Source organism: Megalobrama amblycephala, linkage group LG7, assembly GCF_018812025.1.
Source record: "Megalobrama amblycephala isolate DHTTF-2021 linkage group LG7, ASM1881202v1, whole genome shotgun sequence".
NCBI lineage: Eukaryota > Metazoa > Chordata > Actinopteri > Cypriniformes > Xenocyprididae > Megalobrama > Megalobrama amblycephala.
The window spans coordinates 51,279,545-51,306,502 of record NC_063050.1 but is presented as its reverse complement, the minus strand read 5'-3'; the positions used below and the strand labels follow the sequence as shown (position 1 = coordinate 51,306,502).

Genomic DNA, 26,958 nt, shown 5'->3' with positions numbered 1-26,958 from the left:
TATTAAGAGTTTGTGTGAAAGTGTGTGTATGTGTTAACTACATTTGTTCTACAAAATATGATAGTTTGTGTTACTACAATTTTTGTGACTTTGTTTTCGCCAGCATTGTCAGAAAAATAAAAATAAAATAAAATGTTTCTTAAGCTTCTCACGTGGTTTGGAGGACAATAAATTATTATTGTTTTAGTAACAAAAGCATTTTTGGTAGAAACTATACTTGCTAAGTATGCACTGTAAAAAATATTTTCATGATTTGTTATCACAACGTTTTTTCTTTTGTCAGATCAACTTAAATAATTGATGTAGTTCAGATAACATAATATTTTGAGTTTCTGTTGATTAAACCAATCACCTTAGTTGTATTAACTCAAATTTTTTATTTCAATGAACTTGAAAATTTTAAGGCATCCAGTTAACTTACAATAAGTTGCAGTTTCATTTGTCATATAAAAATAACAATAAAAAGCAATTATAAACTTACTATTCATTCATCTTCTCTATAAATGCTGCATTTCAGAAGGATGCCTGTTTAACTGACATTATTATTGCTGAAGTGTAATAACTGGTATAATTACCAACCAGCTAATGAATTAAATAATTACAGTGGCATTGTATTATTTTAAATACAAGCAATGAGAGCAAAAGTCAACATGAATTGACATACAGTGAGTCTCAAACACCATTGTTTCCTCCTTCTTATATAAATCTCATTTGTTTAAAAGACCTCCGAAGAACAGGCGAATCTCAACATAACACCGACTGTTACGTAACAGTCGGGATCATTAATATGTACGCCCCCAATATTTGCATATGCCAGCTCATGATCGAGGCATTACACAAGGGCAGCCAGTATTAACGTCTGGATCTGTGCACAGCTGAATCATCAGACTAGGTAAGCAAACAAGAACAATAGCTAAAAATGGCAGATGGAGCAATAATAACTGACATGATCCATGATAACATGATATTTTTAGTGATATTTGTAAATTGTTTTTCTAAATTTTTCGTTAGCATGTTGCTAATGTACTGTTAAATGTGGTTAAAGTTACCATCGTTTATTACTGTATTCGCAGAGACAAGAGCCATAGCTATTTCATTTTTAAACACTTGCAGTCTGTATAATTCATAAACACAACTTCATTCTTTATAAATCTCTCCAACAGTGTAGCATTAGCCATTAGCCACGAAGCACTATCAAACTCATTCAGAATCAATGTAAACATCCAAATAAATACTGTACTTACGTGATTAGACATGCTGCATGACGAACACTTTGTAAAGATCCATTTTGAGGGTAATATTAGCTGTGTGAACTTTGTTTATGCAATGGTAGAGTCGAGAGCTCGGAAGGGGGCGGAGAGTGCGAGATTTAAAGGGGCCGCAGCCTGAATCGGCGCATTTCTAATTATGCCCCAAAATAGGCAGTTAAAAAAATGTATTAAAAAAAATCTATGTGGTATTTTGAGCTGAAACTTCACAGACACATTCAGGGGACACCTTAGACTTATATTACATCTTGTAAAAAAGCGTTCGATGGCACCTTTAAATGACTCAATGGACGACAGTCAAAGGCTAAATCTAATGATTTGCTGACCTTTAAAGATGATATGGAAAGCAAAAGCTTGTGTTATCATTTCTTCCACGTCCATTGCAAATTGCGCCGTTTTTGCTTCCTCTTTGGCCTAAGCTTTTCCGGGTCAGAATGACTACACTTAAAAACAACCCAAGTTGGGTTGAAAATGGACAAACCCAGCGATTGGGTTAAATGTTTTAGCGATTGGGCAGTTTTATTTAACCCAGCTATTGTTTAAAGATTACTATATGGCTGGCCTAAAATGAACCCAAAATACGTTGGAACTTATAAATCAGACACATAATTACTAGGCAACAATAATAATCAAAAGACATACATTTATTAATAAGCACTCTAAAAAAGCTGGGTTAAAAACAACCTAAGTTGGACTAAAAATGGACAAACCCAGCAAATGGGTTGTCTTAACCCAGCAGTTGGGGTTAAATGTTTGCCCAACCTGCTGGGCAGTTTAATTTAACTCTACTAGTGTTTAAAAATTACTAGTTGCTTGCTTAAAATGAACCCAAAGTATGTCTGAAAGTTTGATGAATAATAATGAATGGAATACAATGCAATACACATTTATTAAAATCCTTATTAGTAAATTCCTTATTCCTCTAGTAATTATGTTTCTGATTTTTAATTTCCAACCTATTTGGGTTCATTTTAAGCCAGACATATAGTCATTTTTAAACAATAGTTGGGTGAAATAAAACTACCCAGCATGTTGGGCAAACATTTAACCCAACTGCTGGGTTAAAACAATCCAATTGCTGGGTTTGTCCATTTTTAACCCAACTTGGGTTGTTTTTAACCCAGTGTACCCTGGGTTGTTTCGCAAAGTGTATAGTGTAAATGCAGATATCAGATATGGGTAACTTTGAAAAGAAGATGTAAGCTGGTCATCAAAAAAAAAAAAAAAAAAAAAAAAAGATTTATTCAACCAATCAGAATTGAGAATCAAGACCTGCAGTGTAAATGCAGCCTAAGATTTCATGTTGACTTTAAACAGCAGGCCCAAATAAATGTACCCGGGAGGATTTTGAATTTTATTGTCATTATGCAAGACAAGAGAATAAACATAGCACACAATGATCTCTGTCATTCAGAGAATATCCAAAATCATTATTCCAACAAAAATAGTTTGGTTGTTTTACATACATTTAATAAATGTAAGTAGATTTTTTTTTTTGTTTACTGGATTAGTCATTTGTAACTGAGATAACCATGCATTTCTTTTAATATCTGATATTGCTGAAGAGGCTTGTGATTAATAGAAACAAATGACAGTAGCATTCAGCCATTCAAGTAACTAAAATCATCTAGGCAGATCACAGCTTGAGCAAAGTCACAACTTAATAACAATAACCATAAAAAAAGGGGGGAAATGAAGGTGCAAAAGGCAAATATATATTTCAGGATAAGTACAAATTCCATTTCCAGTCTGAAACACATCAATGAAGTTACTTAATCATTTACTATAAAGTTAAGCGAGACAAAACTTAAGAAGAAGAGAAACGGCTTGACCGTTTAGCTAAATTCTATCTAAACTTGGTATAGTAATACTGCAATGCAATCAAATTTGCCAAGGCCTTGGATGCAACAAAGCAATCAGAATCAAACTAGTCTAGTTTTATCATCATCTAAGACTGCTAAACCATTTTGGTAAAAGACATTGCATAGGATGTCTTGGCTGCATATTTCTAGTGATCTTTTGCAGTTTGTTCGACCCAAGTACACAAATCCAATACTCTGCATGCAATGTGTGGGAATATTAACCATTAAAAGACTTTTTTTTTTTTTTTTTCGTCTTCTCGAAGTAATCTAGTAGTAAACCAGAAGTTTATGGGGCTGAGGCCAACTGGGAAGTAATGAAACTCATTCAAAGTTCAGAAAAACCTTCCATTTTCACCAAGTTCAGTTGAGAACGTTTGGCAGAGATACTCGCTTTATTTTTTTTTTTTTCTCTTCTTCCTCTTCCCCTCAGTGGGATCCAGTCCAGTTCATTTGACGGGTTGCAAATCATCAAGGAATTTCACATTAGGGAGGAATGTTTTGGTGAGGCGACCTTGAAAGAGACAGAGTGAATGAGAGTGAAGCTTGTTTTTTGGAGGTTTGCCACGATGGCCTTCATTGTGCAAACTGCATATAAGCAAGGTTATGAGAGCCATTATCAATGAAGCAAATTACATCCGGCTTGCATGTCCAAGTTAACAAAAGCATAATCACTTCTTGTGTTGTTCTGGAACAAATTCAAGCTGAAAATGTGTTTAACATGCTGAGTTACTTCAATAAAAGGCACTTTCACAATAGGGTAAAAAGACACAAATCATGTTATTTTGCTGTGAGACTTATAAGATATATTAGACAACTTGCTAATATAAAATTAACCTAGCATGAAAATAGGGCCCCGTGATTTCCGACAATGCGGAAAACGTGGACGGAATTGTGGAATACAGTCATAAAAACAGAATTTACTGTATAGTCACGGAATTTGTCAAGTATTTGATGAATAAATAAAAAGTAGGTCAGTACGATTAAATGAAATTGTGATACAGACTAGTGTCTGTGAATATTTAACTGCAAAAAGACTATTTAAATATGAATCCTGCATGTTCTGTGTCTGTGTGAATGAACGGCACAGACGCGAGGTTTCATTTACCACACACGCTGAGACGCGCGTGACGCTCGTGTTGTTTTCATCCTCCGCCGCCTCACTATATGAGGACATGAATGCATAAACTTCATCTGCAGAGCCGCTCTGAGAGTCACTTCACGAGCATTTTACCGTTTCATTTGAGAAAAACTATCGCCATATCATAAACACGCACAAACTCAAAGGTCTTCAGGGCAACCTGTCAAAATAAAAGTTTGGTTTAACTTAAAGAAATTGTGACAAATATATTACTGTGGTACAGTAGAATTTAGATACGTCTCAATGTAATAATACTAACGCTAACAATAATTATAAATTATTATTAAAACTTTGTTTCTAAGGAATAATCACAATTTTTCTTCCATGTTTTAATTTTAACAGTAAAGCTATGTTGTGCAGAATTTGGTAAAGAAAAAAAAAACATTTCATAGGGTCCTAAAAATGTAATTTTTGTTGAACTTTTAATAAATTGTTGTTAAATTGTATAAATTTCAATGATTTCAATTAATTACACATGCTTTTTGATTAATACAATTTTATTTTGCCATTAAAATGAAGTACAAAAACGGGAAAAAAACATAATCCATAAAAATTAAAACAGAAAAAAATGAATTTGGGAAAATAAAACAGATTTCATAGGGCACTATGAAAAGTAACCATTTTTAAACAAATGTATGCTCTCGTAAAATGGTCATTTTGGTCGGTCCCAACTTTAATATTCTCAACTCTAATCTAAAACTTAAAATCACACAACAACGCCATTATTACATAACCTGTTGAATTTACAGTCAGTTATTTGTACAAAGAAATATTTGTAATTATCAACATATTTAAAATAACCAAAAATATTTATCTGCATCTCATATTTTGCATGCAACTCCTGCACATTTTTTTCCCCATTGAAGAAATTAAACATTTCTTAAAACTGCAACATTGCAACAATATTTGTGGTAAATCATAATTTATCATAATAATAATCTTATCATATTTTACATAAATTGTAGTGGTGTCGACAGTATACATCAAGATCAAACAGAAAGTTATTGTAAAAGTTATCAAATATTTTTGTTTTGTTTATGAGAAATATAGATTTGGCAATAATTACACTACTAGTTTAATTTAGGCTAAATCTGCCTGTCAACATGTTGCACCAAACACATAATGTGTTGGTGTCAAACAAATGTATATATTTATATTTATATTTTTTTAAGACCAAATACATATACATACACATTAAGAGAACATATCTGAGATATCTCAAATATCAAAAAGGTCTTTATTGGCCAGTTCTAGTCGCGTGAAATTTCCCAGAATGTTTTAAATACACAGTTTGGTTGCTATTTCCATGCTTGGTTATTATGCATATTAGGCAATTCCTGACCAAAGAGGAAGTGTTCCGTCTCAAGGCAACATTCAACAAACAACATGACTGCCATAGTAATTAGGCTCACCACACACACACACACACACACACACACACACACAAAAGCATCAGATTTGTGTGTCAAGTTAAAGTCGAGTAACAGCAGCCAAATATTTAACCACATTAAAAAAAAAAAAAAAAAAAAAAACAGGAGTGCATGCTGGTTTGTCCCTTTACAGCACAATTAAACCAATCTATAGTCTGATATCAAATAGTAGAAACCTCTTACATTAAAGTATGATAGAATCTGCAAATATTTTCAATACTAAATCTTTTAATGCATGCACAAAATTTGTTTAATTGAAGAAAACTTAAATGTTCTTGATTAGGAGTAATATATATATATATATATATATATATTTGTAAGTTCAATTTTTGTTGAACGAACAATGGTAAATGGGGTAAAGAGTTTGAGAAACTTGTTAAAAGTTGTTCTTTTTGCTTTAATAATCTATTATAATGAATAAAATTAAATCAAAATGTCAATTCACATTGACACTGTCAATTCTTACACTAAATACATTTCTTGACCAATTTTCTTTTGCAAAAGTTGTTGCATCAAACAGTCAAGCCAAGCAAATATATTACTGCATAAATCAGCCTCAGTAAAGGAATTTTTCACAAACACAGATTATATAAAAATAAATGAAAAAAAAAACAACCTTTTTTTAAGTCATTTGAGAGCAAATGCATATTGAGATTACATACAAGATATATGAAAAGATCGCTATGTTTGCTATTTGGTTTGCAAAAACTGCAATGCATCTTTATTAACCTATTCAATTACAATGTAATTTCCTAAATACGATTTTAAACCTTTTTTTTTTTGTTGTGAAAATATAAATCATTTTGCATATATATGCAAAATGATTTATATATGTATTATTCATATATATATATATATATATATATATATATATATATATATATATATATATATATATATATATATATATATATATACACATACATATATGTTTGTGTGTGTGTGTGTGTGTGGGTGGGTGGGTGGGTGTGTTTTTGTTAAACAACATCCTCACCTTTAATACAGGAGGAAGAAGCGAGTTCGGAGTGAAGACACCATGCTTTCTGACATGTTACGCACTTTTAGGTAGTTCACGAACCCTCTGAAGAACAGCAGGAGTCCTGGAGTGGATGCAAGACAGGTCAAAGGTCAATAACGGGATGTTCTAAAGAAAAATGTGAGGGCTGCTTGCTACTCACATCCACCAGACAGAAAAGCCTAATTGCTTAGAAAAGAAACAGCATGCCCATCTGCTCTTAGCAAACAGCACTACTACATATCCACAAAGAGAATATAAGAGGGCACTGACTGCAACCATATTTCACACTAATACAGAATTCACAATGGAATCCATTACAGACTAATCACAGCAGCAAGTACACTAACGTAAAGATGATTGTTTGTTAATATCTACTCTGATAAACAAAATGCACTGAAGTTATAATGCATTTAATAAAGAAAAACAATGCATTTTGAGTTCCATTTGAATTTAAAGTCATGTTGTCTTGCAGTCAGTTAACCAGCAGATGGTGCTAGAGTACTGTATACTGTATAATGTATTAATCAAAACACCTCAGTAACTAACACCGATATTATCAGATCTTCAAACTAATAAAATCCTGTTTAAGGTCTTACCAAGAACAAGGAAAATCCACCAGAGCCAGTACTGCCCATTGAAGTATCCAGTAAAGTAATCTGAAAACTGAAAAGAAGAAAAATCCCATCAAGTTTGATGCTGATTGAATTCACACTCATAACACAACATGTTTGATTCAGTCATTTTCACTTAAAAGTTTTCCACTAAATTAATTGAGAGTTTCTTATACTCCTGTTTAGGTTTTGAGATAATTAATCACAAACTCACCCTCACAATGAGGATCCATTTGATGAGAGAGAGACCAAAGCCACAGATAGCACCGTATCGGCCAGCAATGGTGTTGGTCAAACAGAAAGACAAGCAAAACCCAATCCAGTTGAAAAGAAAAGCCACTGGTTACAGAAACAGAGAGGGAGTTGCATTAATGAAGAATTACATGAAATATATACTGTATATACACACACACAAGTACTCTGCAAAAACCTTTGGGAGCAAATATGGTGATTATTCTGTTTTTATGTGCTGACAAATACAACTTGAAAAACAAAGCAAAGATGGTGATGCTTTGTTAATGAAAGAGTGACTGGTCATTAATTAAACATGACTGGACTGCCTGACTGATCATGCTTTACTGCGTATGGAATAACATGGCATGCAATACATCACAACACCACCAGATGGCGCACAAGGAGCACTAATGGTGCACAAACACACAGAGGCTGGCTGCATCAGAAATCACATATCCTGCATCCTAATGTGCATACTATCCACCCTATCCGCCCTAAATAGTATTGAATATTACTAGTGTCACATACTATTTAGGATGGATAGTATGCACATTAGGATGCAGGCATAGTCTCTTGAGAAGGTACTTATTTTGAATAAGTTATTGCTTTGAGCACTAATAGTACGGTATGTTCAATATTATATGCATGTGTGAATGTAGCCTGGATATACTATATCCACATTGTCGTCAATGTCATGTTGCATCGCTTCACTGCCATTCACAAATCCTCTCTCATGGCCTCATGTGATAGTAAAGCATCCATCATATGCACACTTCAGGATCTCGCCTGAAGTAGTAGGTCATCCTGGTACTTTTTGCCTACTCTTTTGAGAATATGAGCATACTTCTTTTGTCACATACTGTTTTTCGCCTACTAAATAGTAGGGAAGTATGCAATTTCGGATGCAGCCGCTGTGTTCTTAAAGGATTAGTTCACTTTCAAATGAAAATTAGCCCAAGCTTTACTCACCCTCAAGCCATCCTAGGTGTATATGACTTTCTTCTTTCTGATGAACACAATCGGAGATATTTTAATATATATCCCGACGCATCCGAGCTTTATAACGGCAGTGAACAATACCAATGAGTATGAGCTGAAGAAAGTGCCTCCATCTACATCCATCCATCATAAACCTGGGATAAACCTCGGATGGCTTGAGGATGAGTAAAGCTTGGGCTAATTTTCATTTGAAAGTGAACTAAACCTTCTAGTGTACTGCATACTACACAGTATATACTGTGATCTGCATGTTTTTTAACAAAAAAAGTATGTGAAGCAGAATGCATTATGAAATGATAAATGCTTTAACCTGTCATACGCTTAATACGCTAAAACCTTACTAAACTGAATGTTTGATTCAGTCCAGTCATCATTTGTTATTATGCATTCATGAAATTTAATGAATGCTATTCCAAACATGAATGTGTGTGTACCATAAACAGTTTACATGACTTACTGAAGAAGGCCAGCATGAAGATTCCATCATTTCCCACCCTCAGCTGATCAGCGTCACTGAAGTCATCCCGAACCGGAAAATCCTCATCCTTTTCAAGTAGATGGATAAAGAGAAACATTTACGAGTGTTTTAGAAGCACATTAGAAGGCAAAAGTGATTCAGAAATCACCATGGTAGTAATGTGACCACAATGTTTACATATTAGCAACTGGACCAATCTTGATAAACAATCGTGTATTAAAATGGTACATAGATGTTAGCCAATCACAACAGAGGTCATTTACATATAGAAGGTACAGAAGCAAAAACAGTGTTTAAGTGTTTAAGGGTCAGAGAGAGAAGGTGGAAAATATGTACAAACCCGATTCCAAAAAAGTTTGGAAACTGTACAAATTGTGAATAAAAAAGGAATGCAATAATTTACAAATCTCATAAACTTATACTTTATTCACAATAGAATATAGATAACATATCAAATGTTGAAAGTGAGACATTTTGAAATGTCATGCCAAATATTGGCTCATTTTGGATTTCATGAGAGCTACACATTCCAAAAAAGTTGGGACAGGTAGCAATAAGAGGCCGGAAAAGTTAAATGTACATATAAGGAACAGCTGGAGGACCAATTTACAACTTATTAGGTCAATTGGCAACATGATTGGGTATAAAAAGAGCCTCTCAGAGTGGCAGTGTCTCTCAGAAGTCAAGATGGGCAGAGGATCACCAGTTCCCCCAATGCTGCGGCGAAAAATAGTGGAGCAAAATCAGAAAGGAGTTTCTCAGAGAAAAATTGCAAAGAGTTTGAAGTTATCATCATCTACAGTGCATAATATCATCCAAAGATTCAGAGAATCTGGAACAATCTCTGTGCGTAAGGGTCAAGGCCGGAAAACCATACTGGATGCCTGTGATCTTCAGGCCCTTAGACGGCACTGCATCACATACAGGAATGCTACTGTAATGGAAATCACAACATGAGCTCAAGAATACTTCCAGAAAACATTGTCGGTGAACACAATCCACCGTGCCATTCGCCGTTGCCGGCTAAAACTCTATAGGTCAAAAAAGAAGCCATATCTAAACATGATCCAGAAGCGCAGACGTTTTCTCTGGGCCAAGGCTCATTTAAAATGGACTGTGGCAAAGTGGAAAACTGTTCTGTGGTCAGACGAATCAAAATTTGAAGTTCTTTTTGGAAAACTGGGACGCCATGTCATCCGGACTAAAGAAGACAAGGACAACCCAAGTTGTTATCAGCGCTCAGTTCAGAAGCCTGCATCTCTGATGGTATGGGGTTGCATGAGTGCGTGTGGCATGGGCAGCTTACACATCTGGAAAGGCACCATCAATGCTGAAAGGTATATCCAAGTTCTAGAACAACATATGCTCCCATCCAGACGTCGTCTCTTTCAGGGAAGACCTTGCATTTTCCAAGATGACAATGCCAGACCACATACTGCGTCAATTACAACATCATGGCTGCGTAGAAGGAGGATCCGGGTACTGAAATGGCCAGCCTGCAGTCCAGATCTTTCACCCATAGAAAACATTTGGCGCATCATAAAGAGGAAGATGCGACAAAGAAGACCTAAGACAGTTGAGCAACTAGAAGCCTGTATTAGACAAGAATGGGACAACATTCCTATTCCTAAACTTGAGCAACTTGTCTCCTCAGTCCCCAGACGTTTGCAGACTGTTATAAAAAGAAGAGGGGATGCCACACAGTGGTAAACATGGCCTTGTCCCAACTTTTTTGAGATGTGTTGATGCCATGACATTTAAAATCAACTTATTTTTCCCTTAAAATGATACATTTTCTCAGTTTAAACATTTGATATGTCATCTATGTTGTATTCTGAATAAAATATTGACATTTGAAACTTCCACATCATTGCATTCTGTTTTTATTCACAATTTGTACAGTGTCCCAACTTTTTTTGGAATCGGGTTTGTATGAAGGACTGAATAAAGGTCTTAATGCATGAAAACCTTGACAAAGCATTGCAATTTCCTTTATTGAATTCCCTGAAAAAAGTCACTTTAATAAAAATTAAGACAACGACGTGGTGATGTAACTCTTAATTCCACAGCTTTTTCAAAGCTCGATTACTTTCATTTCAGCAAACACTTTCATCCAAGGACAGGGACAGTCCCTTCACAGCAACTTTGAGGTTAAGCATTTAATTCAAGGGCACGTGTCCACAGATTTTCCGTGAAATCCTTTTTTGTTTTGCTTTTAGATGAGAGGTTCACCAGAAAATGAAAGATCTGTTTTTTACTCAACCTCATGTTATTCCAAACCAAAATGACCACAAAATGAGTTCTTTTGTATAATGTCTCTGCTCTTTTCTGTGCGGTGAAAGTGAATAGTGATCAGCTGTTTATCCAAAGAAACAAAACAAAAACAAACAAAAAAAAACACCATAAACAAATCATGAAAGTGGTCTATACAGTGGTTTTCAAACTGGGAGTGAGTCAGTGGAAAAGTAAGAAAAACTGTAAAAACTGTACAAATAAATAAAGTAAAAAAATAAAAAATAAAACGATTATACTAAAATATACTATTTTAATAGTATAGTTTAAGTTTAAATATACTAAATAGTTTAAATACACTCAAATTATATATATATATATATATATATATATATATATATATATATATATATATATATATATATATATATATATATATATATATATATATATGATTTAAACAGATCTAACAGTACAGTACTATATTGAGAAGAGAAAAATGCAATAATGTAACAATGGAAACTAAATATTTTCCTAATAATATCTGACATATATTTATATTTTTTGTCATAATAAACATGAAAATATATAACTAACTGCCTTTTAAATAATAGGTTGGGGGCCCCTCGCACAAGGATGATCATATTTAGGGGTATATTTCATCTAAAAGATTGAAAACCTCTGGTCTATATGACTTTTATGTTATAGTCATGCAACAACTTTGTATGAGGAACAGACTTGAATTTAACTGTTATTCAATTAAAATCTTCCCCTCCACAGTAACTTGCTTATACACATTATGGTACCTTTAGACACGTTACATCAGAGTCAACATCGATGTCAGCGTCAAATGATGCCATCACAATAAGCAAGACATCTAAAAAAGAAGTTTGTTTTTTTCAGCGAACAACATTCGCTACTGCACTGCTCCGAAATACAGCACTCAAGACATATTTGACTAAAGGACTGCTTGGTGTTTTTATGATACTTTTTTTGGAACTGGACAGACCCCATTGGTCATTCATTTAAGCCATTAGTAAACGAATAGCATGTTTATATTAATTTAATTACTTAAATATACTAAACCATAATAAGTGTTTAATATATATAGGCGTAATATAGCCTATAGCGCACTTAAGCGTACACATAAAGCTTGCCGCAAAGCACAAGCAAAAGTAATGATTATGAATATGTTGAGAAAAAAAATTGCAAGGAGACATTTTAATTATTTATTAATAAACTAGTGTTTTCTGAGTCGGTGTCGGCTGCAAAGATGAATTTGACGATGCTGTGTCACATTATCCACAGTATTACATAAGCAGGGAATATTTATTTTCAATTTGAATTGGTTCATTTAAAAGTAGACATTTCAAAGGTGCCCTAGAACTTCTTTTTAAAAGATGTAATATAAGTCTAAGGTGTCCCCTGAATGTGTCTGTGAAGTTTCAGCTCAAAATACCCCATAGATTTTTTTTAAATTCATTTTTTAACTGCCTATTTTGGGGCATCATTAACTATGCACCGATTCAGGCTGCGGCCCCTTTAATTCTCGTGCTCCCCCCTCCCCCGGAGCTCGCGCTTGCCTTGAACAGCATATACACAGTTCACATAGCTAATATAACCCTCAAAATGGATCTTTACAAGATGTTTGTCATGCATGCCGCGTGCATACATCGGATCATGTGAGTATAGTGTTTATTTGGATGTTTACATTTGATTCTGAATGAGTTTGAGGCTATGTTGCGTGGCTAAAGCTAACATTACACACTGTTGGAGAGATTTATAAAGAATGAAGTTGTGTTTATGAATTATACAGACTGCAAGTGTTTAAAAATGAAAATAGCGACGGCTCTCTTGTCTCTGTGAATACAGTAATAAACGATGGTAGCTTTAACCACATTTAACAGTACATTAGCAACATGCTAACTAAACATTTAGAAAGACAATTCACAAATATCACTAAAAATATCATGTTATCATGGATCATGTCAGTTATTATCGCTCCATCTGCCATTTTTCACTATTGTTCTTGCTTGCTTACCTAGTCTGATGATTCAGCTGTGCACAGATCCAGACGTTAATACTGGCTGCCCTTGTCTAATGGCTTGAACATGAGTTGGCATATGCAAATATTGGGGGCGTACATATTAATGATCCCGACTGTTACGTAACAGTTGGTGTTATGTTGAGATTCGCATGTTCTTCGGAGGTCTTTTAAACAAATGAGATTTATATAAGAAGGAGGAAGCAGTGGAGTTTGAAACTCAGTGCATGTCTTTTCCATGTACTGAACTCTTGTTATTTAACTATGCCAATATAAATGTAATATTTAATTCTAGGGCACCTTCAAGCTTTCTATAGAAATATTTCTCATGTCTGTGAGGCAAGTATACGCTGAGTTTCGCTTCATTTTTGACGCACTCCAGTTGACACAGATGGCAGAAAGCACATCCTGTTTGTTTTCTTTATTTCACAAAGGTACAATGTTTTCTTGTTATTGTGAATTTAAACAAATAAAAGTAGCCGTATTACTCTTATCTGTATAACCAAAAATGACTAGTATTTTAAGATGTTTCTGCTGTTATCAGAAAAAATGTAAGTGATGGCACCAGCGCCTCCATATCTTGCAGTACTCCTCCCGCACAAATGTAAAATTACTACTATTCACGTGTTTCAAATGATAAGCCATATTTGTGGTGGATGGATGTTTGGCGAATGTTTGGATTTCTTGTCCGACATACCGGAATTACCACAAGGAACCGCCATTAATGATCTGTCTCTCACGGACTGCGTGTCTAACCAACTAATAAAATTTATCAACTAAGCCTCTCCTAATCGACTATTAGGGGGCAGTCCTAGTATGAATGACCTTTTGTAGAGCATCAACATTCTGCACAACGTCTCTATTTGTGTTCCACAGGGATTGGAATGAAATGAGGGTGGATAAATGGCCAAATCTTCATTCTTGTGTGAACTTCTCCTTTATGATTCAGCCTACGCCTTTGGTAGCGCCCAGCCCAGCTCCACATTGCCACCGCAGCTCAAAACAGAGCTGCTACGGTTGTATAACATGCAAAAGTCTTGAATAATGCTCTAATTCATTCTTTGTTTCTGTAGTGATTTCATAACAGGGCTCGAGCACTTGGGTGCTTGCTCTCTCCCTCTCTCTGCATGTCCTCATTTTGCACTTACAAAAAAATAATAATAATAATACATTTTTCTTGAGCACCAAATAAGCATATTAGAATGATTTCTGAAGGATCATGTGAGAATCGTCTTTTGTAACATTACAAATGTCTTTACAGTCACTTTTAATCAATTTGATGCATGCTTTGCCGAATTAAAGTATTACTTTCTTTCAAAAAAGAAAAACTGTACCGATCCTGAACTTTTTAACAACAGTGCATAAATTTGAAATGTTTAGTGCTGCATAAATCAGGACTTCATTCAAACACAGATATCACTGTGTGATTCACTGTGTGGTCATTGCAAAAAAAAAAAAGTTAGTTCTGAGAAAAGCATCATTTGTTTGCAGATGTCAGTTGGTTTGACATTCAGTTATCTAATGCAATGACACTCTTAAGACTGCCCAAATAATACTTTTTGGGGCCACATTACATAACACTTCTTGATCTGAGCTCAGAGAAATCAGGGTATCTGAGGGATTCTCTATTTAGGTCATGGTTTTCACGGCACACCACATCCTCAAAACGCTTCTCCTTATGTTACTGCTAAAAGCAATTCAGACACGGTGTTAAATAAAAATCAAGAGACACCCCATTTAATTTTGGTCATCATCAACTCATACCAGCATTACTACAGCATCTTTCCTTTGAGGGAATGAATGATTTGGACTCTACCGAAGCCGCAGTGGAAAGTTGTGCGAATGGAGGACTTGGAGTTTTGTTCTGCAGAACATGTGGGCGCGTAGGTGGATGAGATACTCACTCGTGGAATGACCTCCACCGCCGAGGCAGCCATGGCTGCTGCTTTAGCCTTCTCTGCCTCATCGTAAGTAGGCAGAGACGTGGCAACGCTGTATGGTGGAGGAACGGGAAATTCCCCCGGAAATGTGCTCTCTGAAAAGTGATAAGTACACAGGTCAAGTCATAGATAAGCCACACATTTCTAGCTATGAGTATTCTGAGGGAGCAGTATTTCAAGGGAGTGCTGTATTAATGTTGCTTAGTCAATAGTCAGTGTTACTATTACTCATACTTGGAGATCAGAATAAAAACCCATAATAACACAGTAGCATAACAACCTCTGCAGTGATCGGACTTACAAGTTTCTCCTTGCGGATGATAAAACAGGCAAAACAACTAAGACTAATGCTGAGAATTTCATTAGAATATCTATCTATCAAAACCTGGAGGCTCTTTAGACTTAGGCAAATAACTAGCCACCTAGCAACCATCCAAAAAACCCTAGCAACCGCACAGTGTGGTATGGTTTGAAAATATCCCACGGGGATCGGTAAGATTTTTTTTCAATGTTTTTGAAAGAAGTCTCATGTTCCCCAAGGCTGCATTTGTTTTATTAAAAAAAAAAAAAAACTGAAAAAATACTGTGAAATATTATTACAATTTAAAATAATTGTTTTCTATTTGAATATATTGTAAAATGTAATTTATTCATGTGATCAAAGCTGAATTTTCAGCATCATTTCTCCTGTTTTCAGTGTCACATGATCCTTCGGAAATCACTCTAATATGCTGATTTTTGTGGAAACTTAGATACATTGTTTTCAGGATTCTTTTATGAATAGAAAGTTCAAAAGAACAGCATTTATTAAAATAGAAATCTTTGAGGTCACATTTGTTCATCCATCCTTACTGAATACAACTATTAATTAAAAAATAAATATCTTTATATAAATATCTATAATGTAATATTTGCATACTGAATTGTGATTGGTCTTCTATTTCAATGTTTATACCTCAAAAGGTGCACTGAACCCACATTGTGTTTATTTTTCATTCACAGCAACAGAAATAAAACGAGATGAGTGTCATACATCATTTCACTTATGCATATTGAAAACTTTTCTATCCTATTGCCATCTTGCATACACTACAAATTTAGTCTAGAATTGCTAATCTAGTAGATTCCTGCTTCCCTTCCTCACTCTGGAAATAATAAGGTGTCTGTACCTGGTGCAGCCGTTGCTCCGAGCGCCACACTAGCATAAGGAGGAGGCGGAGCTTCTGTATCCATCGCGGGGTTGCTGATGCCTAACACAGCGGCAGAGGCCTGGGAGGATGTGGACGGCTCGGCGCTGGCGGCCCCTTCGGAGGGGTCATCCTCATTGTGCAACTGAGGAAGGACAGAAACAAATGTTCAGATGAAGAAACGTGACTAAGTGTTAAAGGATTAGTTCACTTTCAAATAAAAATTTCCTGATAATTTAATCACCCCCATGTCATCCAAGAGGTCAAAGTTTGAACTAATTGTTATATACTTGCACTAGCATATTGTATATGAGAATTTAGTTCAAACTTTGACCTGTGGAGGGCAGTAATACACTTAGCAGTGTCTACACTACTGAAATTCAAATAGAGAAGAAGAAGAAGAAGAGAGCTAGTTCAAGATGAGCGTTTATGGTTAAAACGTATATAATTTTGTATTTTTTTTTTTAGAAAATGAGCAATGGTTTCTCTAGATAAGACCCTTATTCCTCATCTGGGATCGCTGAAAACTGTAATTTCGACCTTCAACCATTTGGGCTCCACTGAAGTCCACTATATGGAGAAAAATCCTGGAATGTTTTCATCAAAAACCTTAATTTCTTTTTGACTAAAGAAAGAAGGACATGTACATCTTGGATGACATGGGGGTGAGTAAATTATCAGGAAATTTTTATTTGAAAGTGAACTAATCCTTTAAGTTCAAAATAAAGTCACCAAGGGATGGGTGATAAACGATATCATATCGAGATTGCGATAAAATTTACGGCACAGAATTAAAAACACATAAATATTCGTGACAAAAGCCAATAAGTGATTTCTGCGTGTCTCTGTGTGACTAAACGCACGGTTTCGTCTGATACACAAACTCACACAGATGTGATGCTCACGGTGTTTTCAGCATCTGCAGTCTCAATATATGAGGACATGAACATTGTACTTCATTGTCTTTTCCTTATTGTAAAGCACACTTTCTATATATTTATCTTAAATTATATTAATATATTAATGCAATATTTAATAAAATTATATAAACAATCTTTAGTAATAATCTAGTGTACGAATATAATATCAACAAACAAGATATCACAATTTAAATAATGCTATCATTTTAAAGTTTTAAAATGAACAATTCTGATTAGTAAAAAAAACTTTTTCACTTTTTCAAAACATTCGTTCAAAATTGTAGATTCATTTGAAACACCACTGTCACAGGATTTCCAGGTTTTCCAGGACACGTGGAAAACAGGGCAGATGTGGTTGAAAGAGGACAAAAGAGACGGATTAAAACACTAGGTGTAAACAGAGCCTTTGAGAGTCACTTCACAAGCTTTTCATCGTTTCATTTCAAAACTACCATCTGAAACTGAAACTATAACTGAAAGATCTTCACGACAAACCGTCAAAATAAAAGTTTGGTTTAACTTCAAGAAATTATGACAGAAATACACCACTACTGTATACTAAAATGTACTTCTCAATGTAATAATAATAATAATATTATTTCTAAGGAATATCAATACAACCAAAATTTTTTTTATTCAGGTTTTAAATTTATACAGTTCTGTTGTGCAGCATATTTGACAAAAACAATTAAATAAAAAAAAAAAAAAAAAAAAAAAAAAATGGAAAACACAGAATTTAGGGAAAATAAAATGGATTTCATGGAGCCCTAAATTAAAAGGTAGCTACACTGTGGAGTTTAATTGTGAACAAACAAGTTTACATGTTTACATTCATTCTCAACGTCTAGGTTAACAAATATACGGAAAGCTTTTCCTTCCACATTAATGGTAAATGATTAAAGTACGGAAGAGGATTAGGGCCCAGCAATAATAAAAAATAAAACCATCTCGAGATTAAAGTTGTTAAATTTCGAGAAAAAAGTCGAGATAAAATGTTGAGAATGAACTCATTAAATTACGAGAAAAAACTCGTTAAATTTCAAGAAAAAAGTTGAGATAAAATGTTGAGAATAAACTCATTAAATTACAAGAGAAAACTCGTAAAATTTCGAGAAAAAAGTCGCGATAAAATGTTGAGAATAAAGTCATTAAATTACGAGAAAAAAGTAATTAGATTATGAGAACAAATTCGTTAAATTTCGAGAAAAAAAGTTGAGAAAATGTTGAGAATAAAGTCATTAAATTACGAGAAAAAACTCGTTAAATTTCAAGAAAAAAGTCAAGATAAAATGTTGAGAATAAACAAATTAAATTATGAGAAAAAACTCGTTAAATTTCAAGAAAAAAAGTCGAGATAAAATGTTGAGAATAAACTCGTTAAATTACGAGAATAAACTTGTTAAATTACAAGAAAAAACTCGAGATAAAATGTTGAGAATAAAGTCATTAAATTACGAGAAAAAAGTAATTAGATTATGAGAACAAATTCGTTAAATTTCGAGAAAAAAAGTTGAGAAAATGTTGAGAATAAAGTCATTAAATTATGAGAAAAAAGTTATTAAATTACGAGAACAAATTCGTTAAATTACAAATTTGTTCTCATAATTTAATGACTTATTTCTCGTAATTTAATGAGTTTATTCTCAACATTTTATCTCGACTTTTTTCTCGAAATTTAACGAGTTTTTTCTCGAAATTTAACAACTTTAATCTCGAGATGATTTTATTTTTTTATTATTGCTTGGCCCTAATCCTCTTCCGTATTAAAGTGATAAATATTGATTTTGTATGATATGGAAAAAAAAAATATTGTGATAATATTTTTAGCCATATCACCCAGCCCTAAATTCACCATGAAACCAAAACTGACAATTTTTATTTTTTTAATGGAATTTTGCAGTGTTTATTTTAAATAATTTATCAGTGTACGTCATTATTATTTTATTATTTTTAATTAATGTGCCTCATACTCTAAACCAAAATAACGTCCACTCCCTCTTGAAGTGACATCTCTTCTCTTCTCTGATGACTTGTTTACTGGCGGGGCAACATGTCACTCACATGAGCTCGACCAATAGCAAACCATCCAATCAATTCCAACTGGACAAAATCAAGTCCCGCCCTACATTTTTCTCCTTCAAGAAGCCGTTTCACTAAGATATATGTATTAGCTGAGTTGACACCATGTTGTACACAACGAAATGAGGATATCATCTAACACTTCAGGGAACACGTCAACAACTTGAGTAAACCACTCTTGGGTTGCATAATCTTACTGCCCTCACCCTACAATTAACAAAATCATTTGTACAGCTAAACTTCAAGAAAGAGGTGTTGAAACAAATAAAACATTTAGTGTCCAAACAGAGCCTTAAATCTTAACCTGAAAACGTCTTCCAAGCATTGCAGACTCGTGGTAATATGACAGTTCAAGATTGCAGGGGATGTATTTGGCACATCAGAGTGCAGTAGGATGCACAGTCGTCTGCCAACAAAGTTAGCAAACAGCAAGATTCACACAGTAACAGGAGAGCAACGGTAATGAAAACCACGAGACTGAGGCACAAGGCTGTCCCTTCAGCTGCACCTGTTTGATGTGAAGTTAAGAAGCAATCGTCCAAACAGGGGGATTCGGCCTGGTGAAATTAGTCTGTTTCACATTCGTGGCAGTAATTCAGTGACTTACAAGGACAATCCTCTTAGGATGAGTTGATGACTCAACCAGAGGCCTCCGGCTCAATGTTGAAAATTTGATAATATTTTTTTTCTGAAGAAAGACAAACATAAATAGTAATTTAAAGGCAAAATATTAAATTCCATGGATAAATATTTACTGATTAACCAACTATTTTGTAGAGGGAGGTCAAAATACAATTTTTTTCTAAATAATTATCATACCTGTCTGTAGGGATGCACAGATCATGTTTTCATGGCCAATTCCGATTTTTTTTAAAGCAAATTTGCTGATTCGGATAGCGTTTTTTTTTTTTTTCCCCGTATGTTTGTTTAAGCAAATATATTTGAGCAATTTTATTTGAATTTATTTTATTTTCTTCTCCCACCCCAAACTGAACGATGGCTGAAACTTTGTATTACTAGCACTTCTTGTGTTTATTGCCTCTTTAAGATGAATTCCTTAATTGTGAATGCTTTGGATAAAAGCGTCTGCTAAATGAATAAATGTACTGGCAAATAAAAAATAAAAAAATCTCAAAATGAAATTAGTCTGGCTCTTGTTCAAACTCTATTGCTCACATGCAGCTAATAAACAATAAATGTGGTAAATGCAGAAAATAACTTCAACTAGTGTTTACAACTCATATATTATCCTACAAGACTCAACAAAATAAAAAAGCAAGCTGTACAGATCTGCTTGGGTACAACAACTATATCTAATATACCGATAACTAATGGATCAAGCCGTGACACAATCTCTCACTACGCCACACACCACCTGATAATATCCGAAGCCTCCCGACACGGCTGAGAGCGACGAAGTCTTTGCAAAGGTCACCGCTCTAAGGTTCAACTCTGCTATCCTCTACAAAATGGCATCAGAAACGGGATTAGAGATCCAATGAGGGATGAAGTTCACATGAGAATGATTACACCATGGAGCCATATCAAGGACAGTGAGCAAACCAATGGTGAATGGGTTTTCTCACTCTGCACTAAGGATAACCAAAAGCACAAATACAAAAACAAAACAACTGACCAGGGACAAAGCAAGCATCTCAAGTGGTTTGCAATGGGCTGTTAGAAGAACTATAGCAGACTGGAGATAAATGGTACATCTTATCTGTGTTATTATGACTAAGACTGCACAGAATCAGTGTTCACTGAAAACTCTGAAAAGTGCTGACTTGGTGTCAATTGAAATCTGGACCAACTTATTAAGTATGTCACTTTTGTTAACATGGAATGAAGAAGCAAGTAACAAAACTAAAAGGGAAGCACTGGCATATCCTTGTACAATTTTAAAGAAGACCTACTATGCTTGTCTGATATATATACAGTACAGTCCAAAAGTTTGGAACCACTAAGATTTTTAATGTTTTTAAAAGAAGTTTCGTCTGCTCACCAAGGCTACATTTATTTAATTAAAAATACAGTAAAAAACAGTCATATTGTGAAATATTATTACAATTTAAAATAACTGTTTTCTATTTGAATATATTTCACAAAGTAATTTATTCCTGTGATGGCAAAGCTGAATTTTCAGCATCGTTACTCCAGTCTTCAGTGTCACATGATCCTTCAGAAATCATTCTAATATGCTGATCTGCTGCTCAAGAAACATTTAATGTGTACAATTGTACAAAATATTTGTGTACAATATTTTTTTTCAGGATTATTTGATGAATAGAAAGTACAAAAGAACAGTGTTTATCTGAAATCTAATCTTTTGTAACATTATAAATGTCTTTACTGCCACTTTTGATTGATTTAATGCATCCTTGCTGAATAAAAGTATTCATTTCTTTAATTTCTTTTCAAAAAAAAAAAAAAAAAAAAAAAAAAATTCTTACTGACCCCAAACTTTTGAACGGTAGTGTATAATGCTACAGAAGCTTTGTATTTCAGATAAATGCTGTTCTTTTGAACTTTCTATTCATCAAGGAATCCTGAAAAAAAAAGTACACAACTGTTTTCAACATTGAAAATAATCATAAATGTTTATTGAGCAGCAAATCAGCATATCAGAATGATTTCTGAAGGATCATGTGACACTGAAGACTGGAGTAACGATGCTGAAAATTCAGCTTTGCCATCACAGGAATAAATTACTTTGTGAAATATATTTGTGGGAGTGGGAGACAGTGATATCGTGGTACAAATATAATAAACTGAATAAAGATTAAGAAGAACTCATGCAGCAAAGGCTGAGCTATGTGAAATATTGCAGGAAGCGACTTCTGAGAATGGTTGCACCACACGAACCACCACCACCTAAATATCGACGTACCTTAAAATGGAAAGACTAGCAACGCCTATTTGTTGACACATCTAAGAAGTGCTATTACGCGGTGGTTGCTATAGCAACATTCTAACCTGCAGCAAGATCAAAAAAAAGTTTGTGACTAAAGCGAACTGCTTTTTTTCCTTCCTAGAAATGATGAAAGGACTTTGAAAACATACAGAGGCCCGCGCGATGAATTACTCAACACTCCAGGAATTGAGTTTCAGTTCCGTGCTCTTCTCTGTAAATGAAAATATATCAGAAAGCTCTCCTTGTTATATACAAAGAATGATTTCATGATTTTTTTGATGAAGCATAAAGACTGTAATACATTAGCCTTATTCCCTGTTAAATAAGCGTATGCCAAGAACCAGATTTATACTCTGAATCCAAAGTCTACATTTTGTGTGGTCAGTACACAACAACTCTGTACATGTTTACCTAGCAGCTGCCCTTGTGTATATATATATATATATATATATATATATATATATATATATATATATATACACACACACACACACACACACACTCAAAGTACTTTAGTCCAAATTACCATGGTAATTTTTGTAAGGTGCATATCTTAATAATGTTTGTACTGTATGTTTATAAAGGATATTATTTTCTGGGACACTTCACATAACCCTTTCCAGCTGAGCAGTGAGTCACCAGATTTCCAAAATAAACAAAAGGCCCTGGATCCAGATTACCAGGCCAGTGCTCTATTGTTCAGGGTGGAAAACACACACAAACTTGTGATTATAATGCACTTTTGTTCTTTATGATACAGCAGAAGGTTATAACTCATTGAAAACCAAGTGAATCATCCACCAAAAGGACATTACTTTTGCATTTTGCACCCAACGCAGTCATGACCCCTCAAAAATGCACTGAAATACTTTAAAATGGGTTTAGCCTAAAATTCCCAGACACCTATGTCTCGGCGAGTAGTCCGTTGTGTCTTCAGTTGAGAAAGAAAAAGCATGATCTATGCGTCGATTCGCTCTTAAAGTGACAGCATCCTAATAATCCTGCTGTTGTGCCATCTGCGTTTTTAATGTTAACCAAACAACAAAGGAAGATAAAAATCACTCACTGCTTTTGAAATTTAAAAAGATATGAAGACTATGCAGTGTTATTTATTTGATTAGACTACTTTACTACATTTCATAAACTACTGTTAGGCCTCCCTGAAAAGCATTTTATTTCATTTGTATCTTTGTTGTATTATATATTTATTATTTGTGCTAATTTGATTATTTGTTCTTATTTTATTACTGACAGTTTACTTGTCTTTAATAACGTAGGCTATTTAAATTATATTAGTCACGTTAGTAGTTTTAATCATAATATCAAAATTGGAATAGAGGATTGTGAATTTTCACTAGAATTTAAAATATTGGTGTCATAACTGCCTGTTTTTGTTTCATGGCTGGTAAAATATTGTTTTGGTCGATACATTTTCTTAAGTCACCAACCACTGGCAAAAAGTTAGTGTTCGGCCCTGAAGAACAATTTAAACATGCGTAGAATGCCTCAGCATGCATTTGAGGGTCCCACAACATCCCTATAATGACTAAAAAGTGCTTATGTGGCTTTAAATGTTTCAAGTTAACCTGTGACAACTCAAACTGCATTGGAACACACCAGATGTATGTTTCAATCCACCAACTTATTTAAAGCAATCATGTCTCTTCAGAAAATGTGGACTAAACCAATCGATTCATATGGATTAGTTTTACAATCTCTTTATGAACTTTTTAAAGCATCAAAGTTTCATTTGCATGGCTGTCAATGGAGGGACAGAAATCTCTCAGATTTCATTAAAATATCTTAATTTGTTTTGAAGATGAACAAAAGTCTTACGGGTTTGGAACGACATGAGGGTGAGTAAATTATGACAGAATTTTCATTTTTAAGTTAAGTAACCCTTTAAATAATTCCCACCCAAGGCATATGCAAAAATGCCTCCACTGACAGCTATGAAATTGAAACTTTGATGCTTCAAAAAGTTCAATCCACCAACTTATGATGGAAACACATCTACCGAATAAATCCCTTGTAACAAAAAAGTCAAGTGACTTGGCAGCTAGTGAGAGGTATGATTGAAATGATGAGGGCCGAAACAAACAACTTCATAACTGGACTAACCAGTGGACTAGTTTCATTCCAGAGCATCTCAAATGTTGGTTTAGTTATTCTGAAAAGCTTGAACCAAAGTCATCATGACCTGCAGAACGATCTTACACAATTGCGTTCCCAAACACCAGGCATCCGCCTCCAATCCCAAGATAACATGACAGTGTTTATTGCGTTTCGTCAGTTATGATGTATGAAAAAAGAGCCACAATGGCTTCCCAAATTGCAGCAACGCCCATTTTTATTATAGATATTTTACTCCAATTTCCCAGCAATTTATTTTTTGCACATTTCAACGTTCCATTTGCACTTGCATCACCTTAAATGTTCCAAGTTACAACTATGACAACTATAACTACATTGGAACACGTAATTGGAATGGCATTGGAATGCGAGGCATCAAAACTGAATGTGAAAATGCACACAACGTCCCATACATGTTTCAAAATGTGTTTGAACTCCCCAAAAGATTAAAAGTTCTGAGTGCACCCACAAAAACTCACATTGAGTCAAAATGCCCATTTTATTACAGATATTTTGCTCCAATTTCCCAGGAATTGACTTTTTGCACATTCCAATGTTCCATTTGCACCTTAAAGGGTTAGTTCACCCAAAAATGAAAATTCTGTCATTTATTACTTGCCCTCATTCCGTTCCACACCCGTAAGACCTTCGTTAATCTTCAGAACGCAAATTAAGATATTTTAGTTGAAATCCGATGGCTCAGTGAGGCCTCCATAGGGAGCAATGACATTTCCTCTCTCAAGATCCATTAATGTACTAAAAACATATTTAAATCAGTTCATGTTAGTACAGTGGTTCAATATTAATATTATAAAGCGACAAGAATATTTTTAGTGCGGCAAAAAAAAAAAAAAAAAAACGACTTATATAGTGATGGCCGATTTCAAAACTGCTTCAGGAAGCTTCGGAGCACAATGAATCAGCGTGTCGAATCATGATTTGGATCGCATGCCAAACTGCTGAAATCATGTGACTTTGGTGCTCCGAACTGCTGATTCGACACACAGATTCATAACGCTCCGAAGCTTCCTGAAGCAGTGTTTTGAAATCGGTCAAAACTATAGAAGTCGTTATTTTGGTTTTTCTGGCGCACCAAAAATATTCTCGTCACTTTATAATTTTAATATTGAACCACTGCACTCACATGAACTGATTTAGATATGGATCTTGAGAGAGGAAATGTCATTGCTCCCTATGGAGGCCTCACGGAGCCATCGGATTTCAAATAAAATATCTTAATTTGTGTTCCGAAGATTAACAAAGGTCTTGCGGTTGTGGAACGGCATGAGGGTGAGTAATAAATGACAGAATTTTAATTTTTGGGTGAACTAACCCTTTAAACGTTCCAAGTTACAACTCTAACTGCGTTGGAACACGTAACTGGAACGGCATTGGAATGCGAGGCATCAAAACTGAATGTTAAAATGCACCCAACGTCCCAAACAAGTTTCAAAATGCATTTGAACTCCCCAAAAGATTAAAAGTTCTGAGTGCAACAGTGAAAACTCACAGTGAGTTGGAATGCACCCGTGATGCTTCAAAATTGAATGTAAAATGCACTCATTACATCTGTGAACTTCAAAATGCATTTGAATGAATGCACCCAAAACCATCTATAATGGCTTAGTATGTACTTGATCATTCCTCAACGCACCAATAATGCCAGAGAACATTTAAAACCTTTTTCATGGACAAAACATAATGTCTCACAATGTTCTGAGATTTTTTTTTTTAAATGGTTAAAACTGTAGTATCAATTTTTTGAAGATTTATTATTTTTGTTTCCATGGTTTTATTACAAATTCCATGCTTAAAATATGGCAGAGTAAAAAGATGGTAAATTGGTAGTTTTACTACAAGATTGCATGAACTACGGTTACTATAGCCACTGTGTCATATCTCCAGCTGGGTTAGACAGGACGCGTTCTTGACCCTGCGTTAATGTAGGGCGACAATATTAAAGTAGTTCAAGTTTGCAACCGCGTGCATTCAGCTGAAGACCGTTTTGCGGATTTGAACGCCAAAAAAAGCGTCATGTGTGAACTGCCTCGGTGAAGGTGTGTGTGTGATGATGCGGAAGTCACGTACCATTAAAGGCAGGCGGATAAAATGACAGTAATCATCAGTTCGGACAAGTCAGTGTATTGTATAACATGGCATGTTTGATCGACTTATATAACGATGAGCGATTTAGACTTACCACTTGGTAGCGGCTCGCCGCCTGGTCCATTTTCATATACGGCCAGCCCAGCCAGCGGCGAAGAAAACCAGTAAATCCTTGATTAATTCAAATTAAAGGCAGCTCCCGATCTTACTTGAGACCATATGGCACGAATAAGTCATACACAGAGACCGTAGTTTTTCCCATTTACTCAGTAGACATGATTTAACGCGAACGCTCATGCAGATGCCGTCGCGTCCCACAGCAGAAACAAAGCGAGTGGGAGGAGATGCCCATGACGCACCCGTGACGC

General features: G+C 34.8%; 1 protein-coding gene across 1 annotated transcript; it reads right to left on the bottom strand.

Annotated features, from left to right (window-relative positions):
* Positions 1-2,595: 2,595 nt before the first annotated feature.
* On the bottom strand, positions 2,596-26,935 carry ndfip2 (Nedd4 family interacting protein 2). Its single transcript, XM_048198021.1, has 8 exons — positions 26,685-26,935; positions 16,424-16,586; positions 15,219-15,349; positions 9,018-9,105; positions 7,542-7,666; positions 7,313-7,379; positions 6,693-6,798; positions 2,596-3,641 (listed from the first exon to the last, which is right to left on the bottom strand). The coding sequence occupies exons 1-7, from the start codon at positions 26,718-26,720 to the stop codon at positions 6,695-6,697; spliced, it is 714 nt and encodes a 237-aa protein (XP_048053978.1). The 5' UTR covers positions 26,721-26,935; the 3' UTR covers positions 2,596-3,641; positions 6,693-6,694.
* Positions 26,936-26,958: the final 23 nt, after the last annotated feature.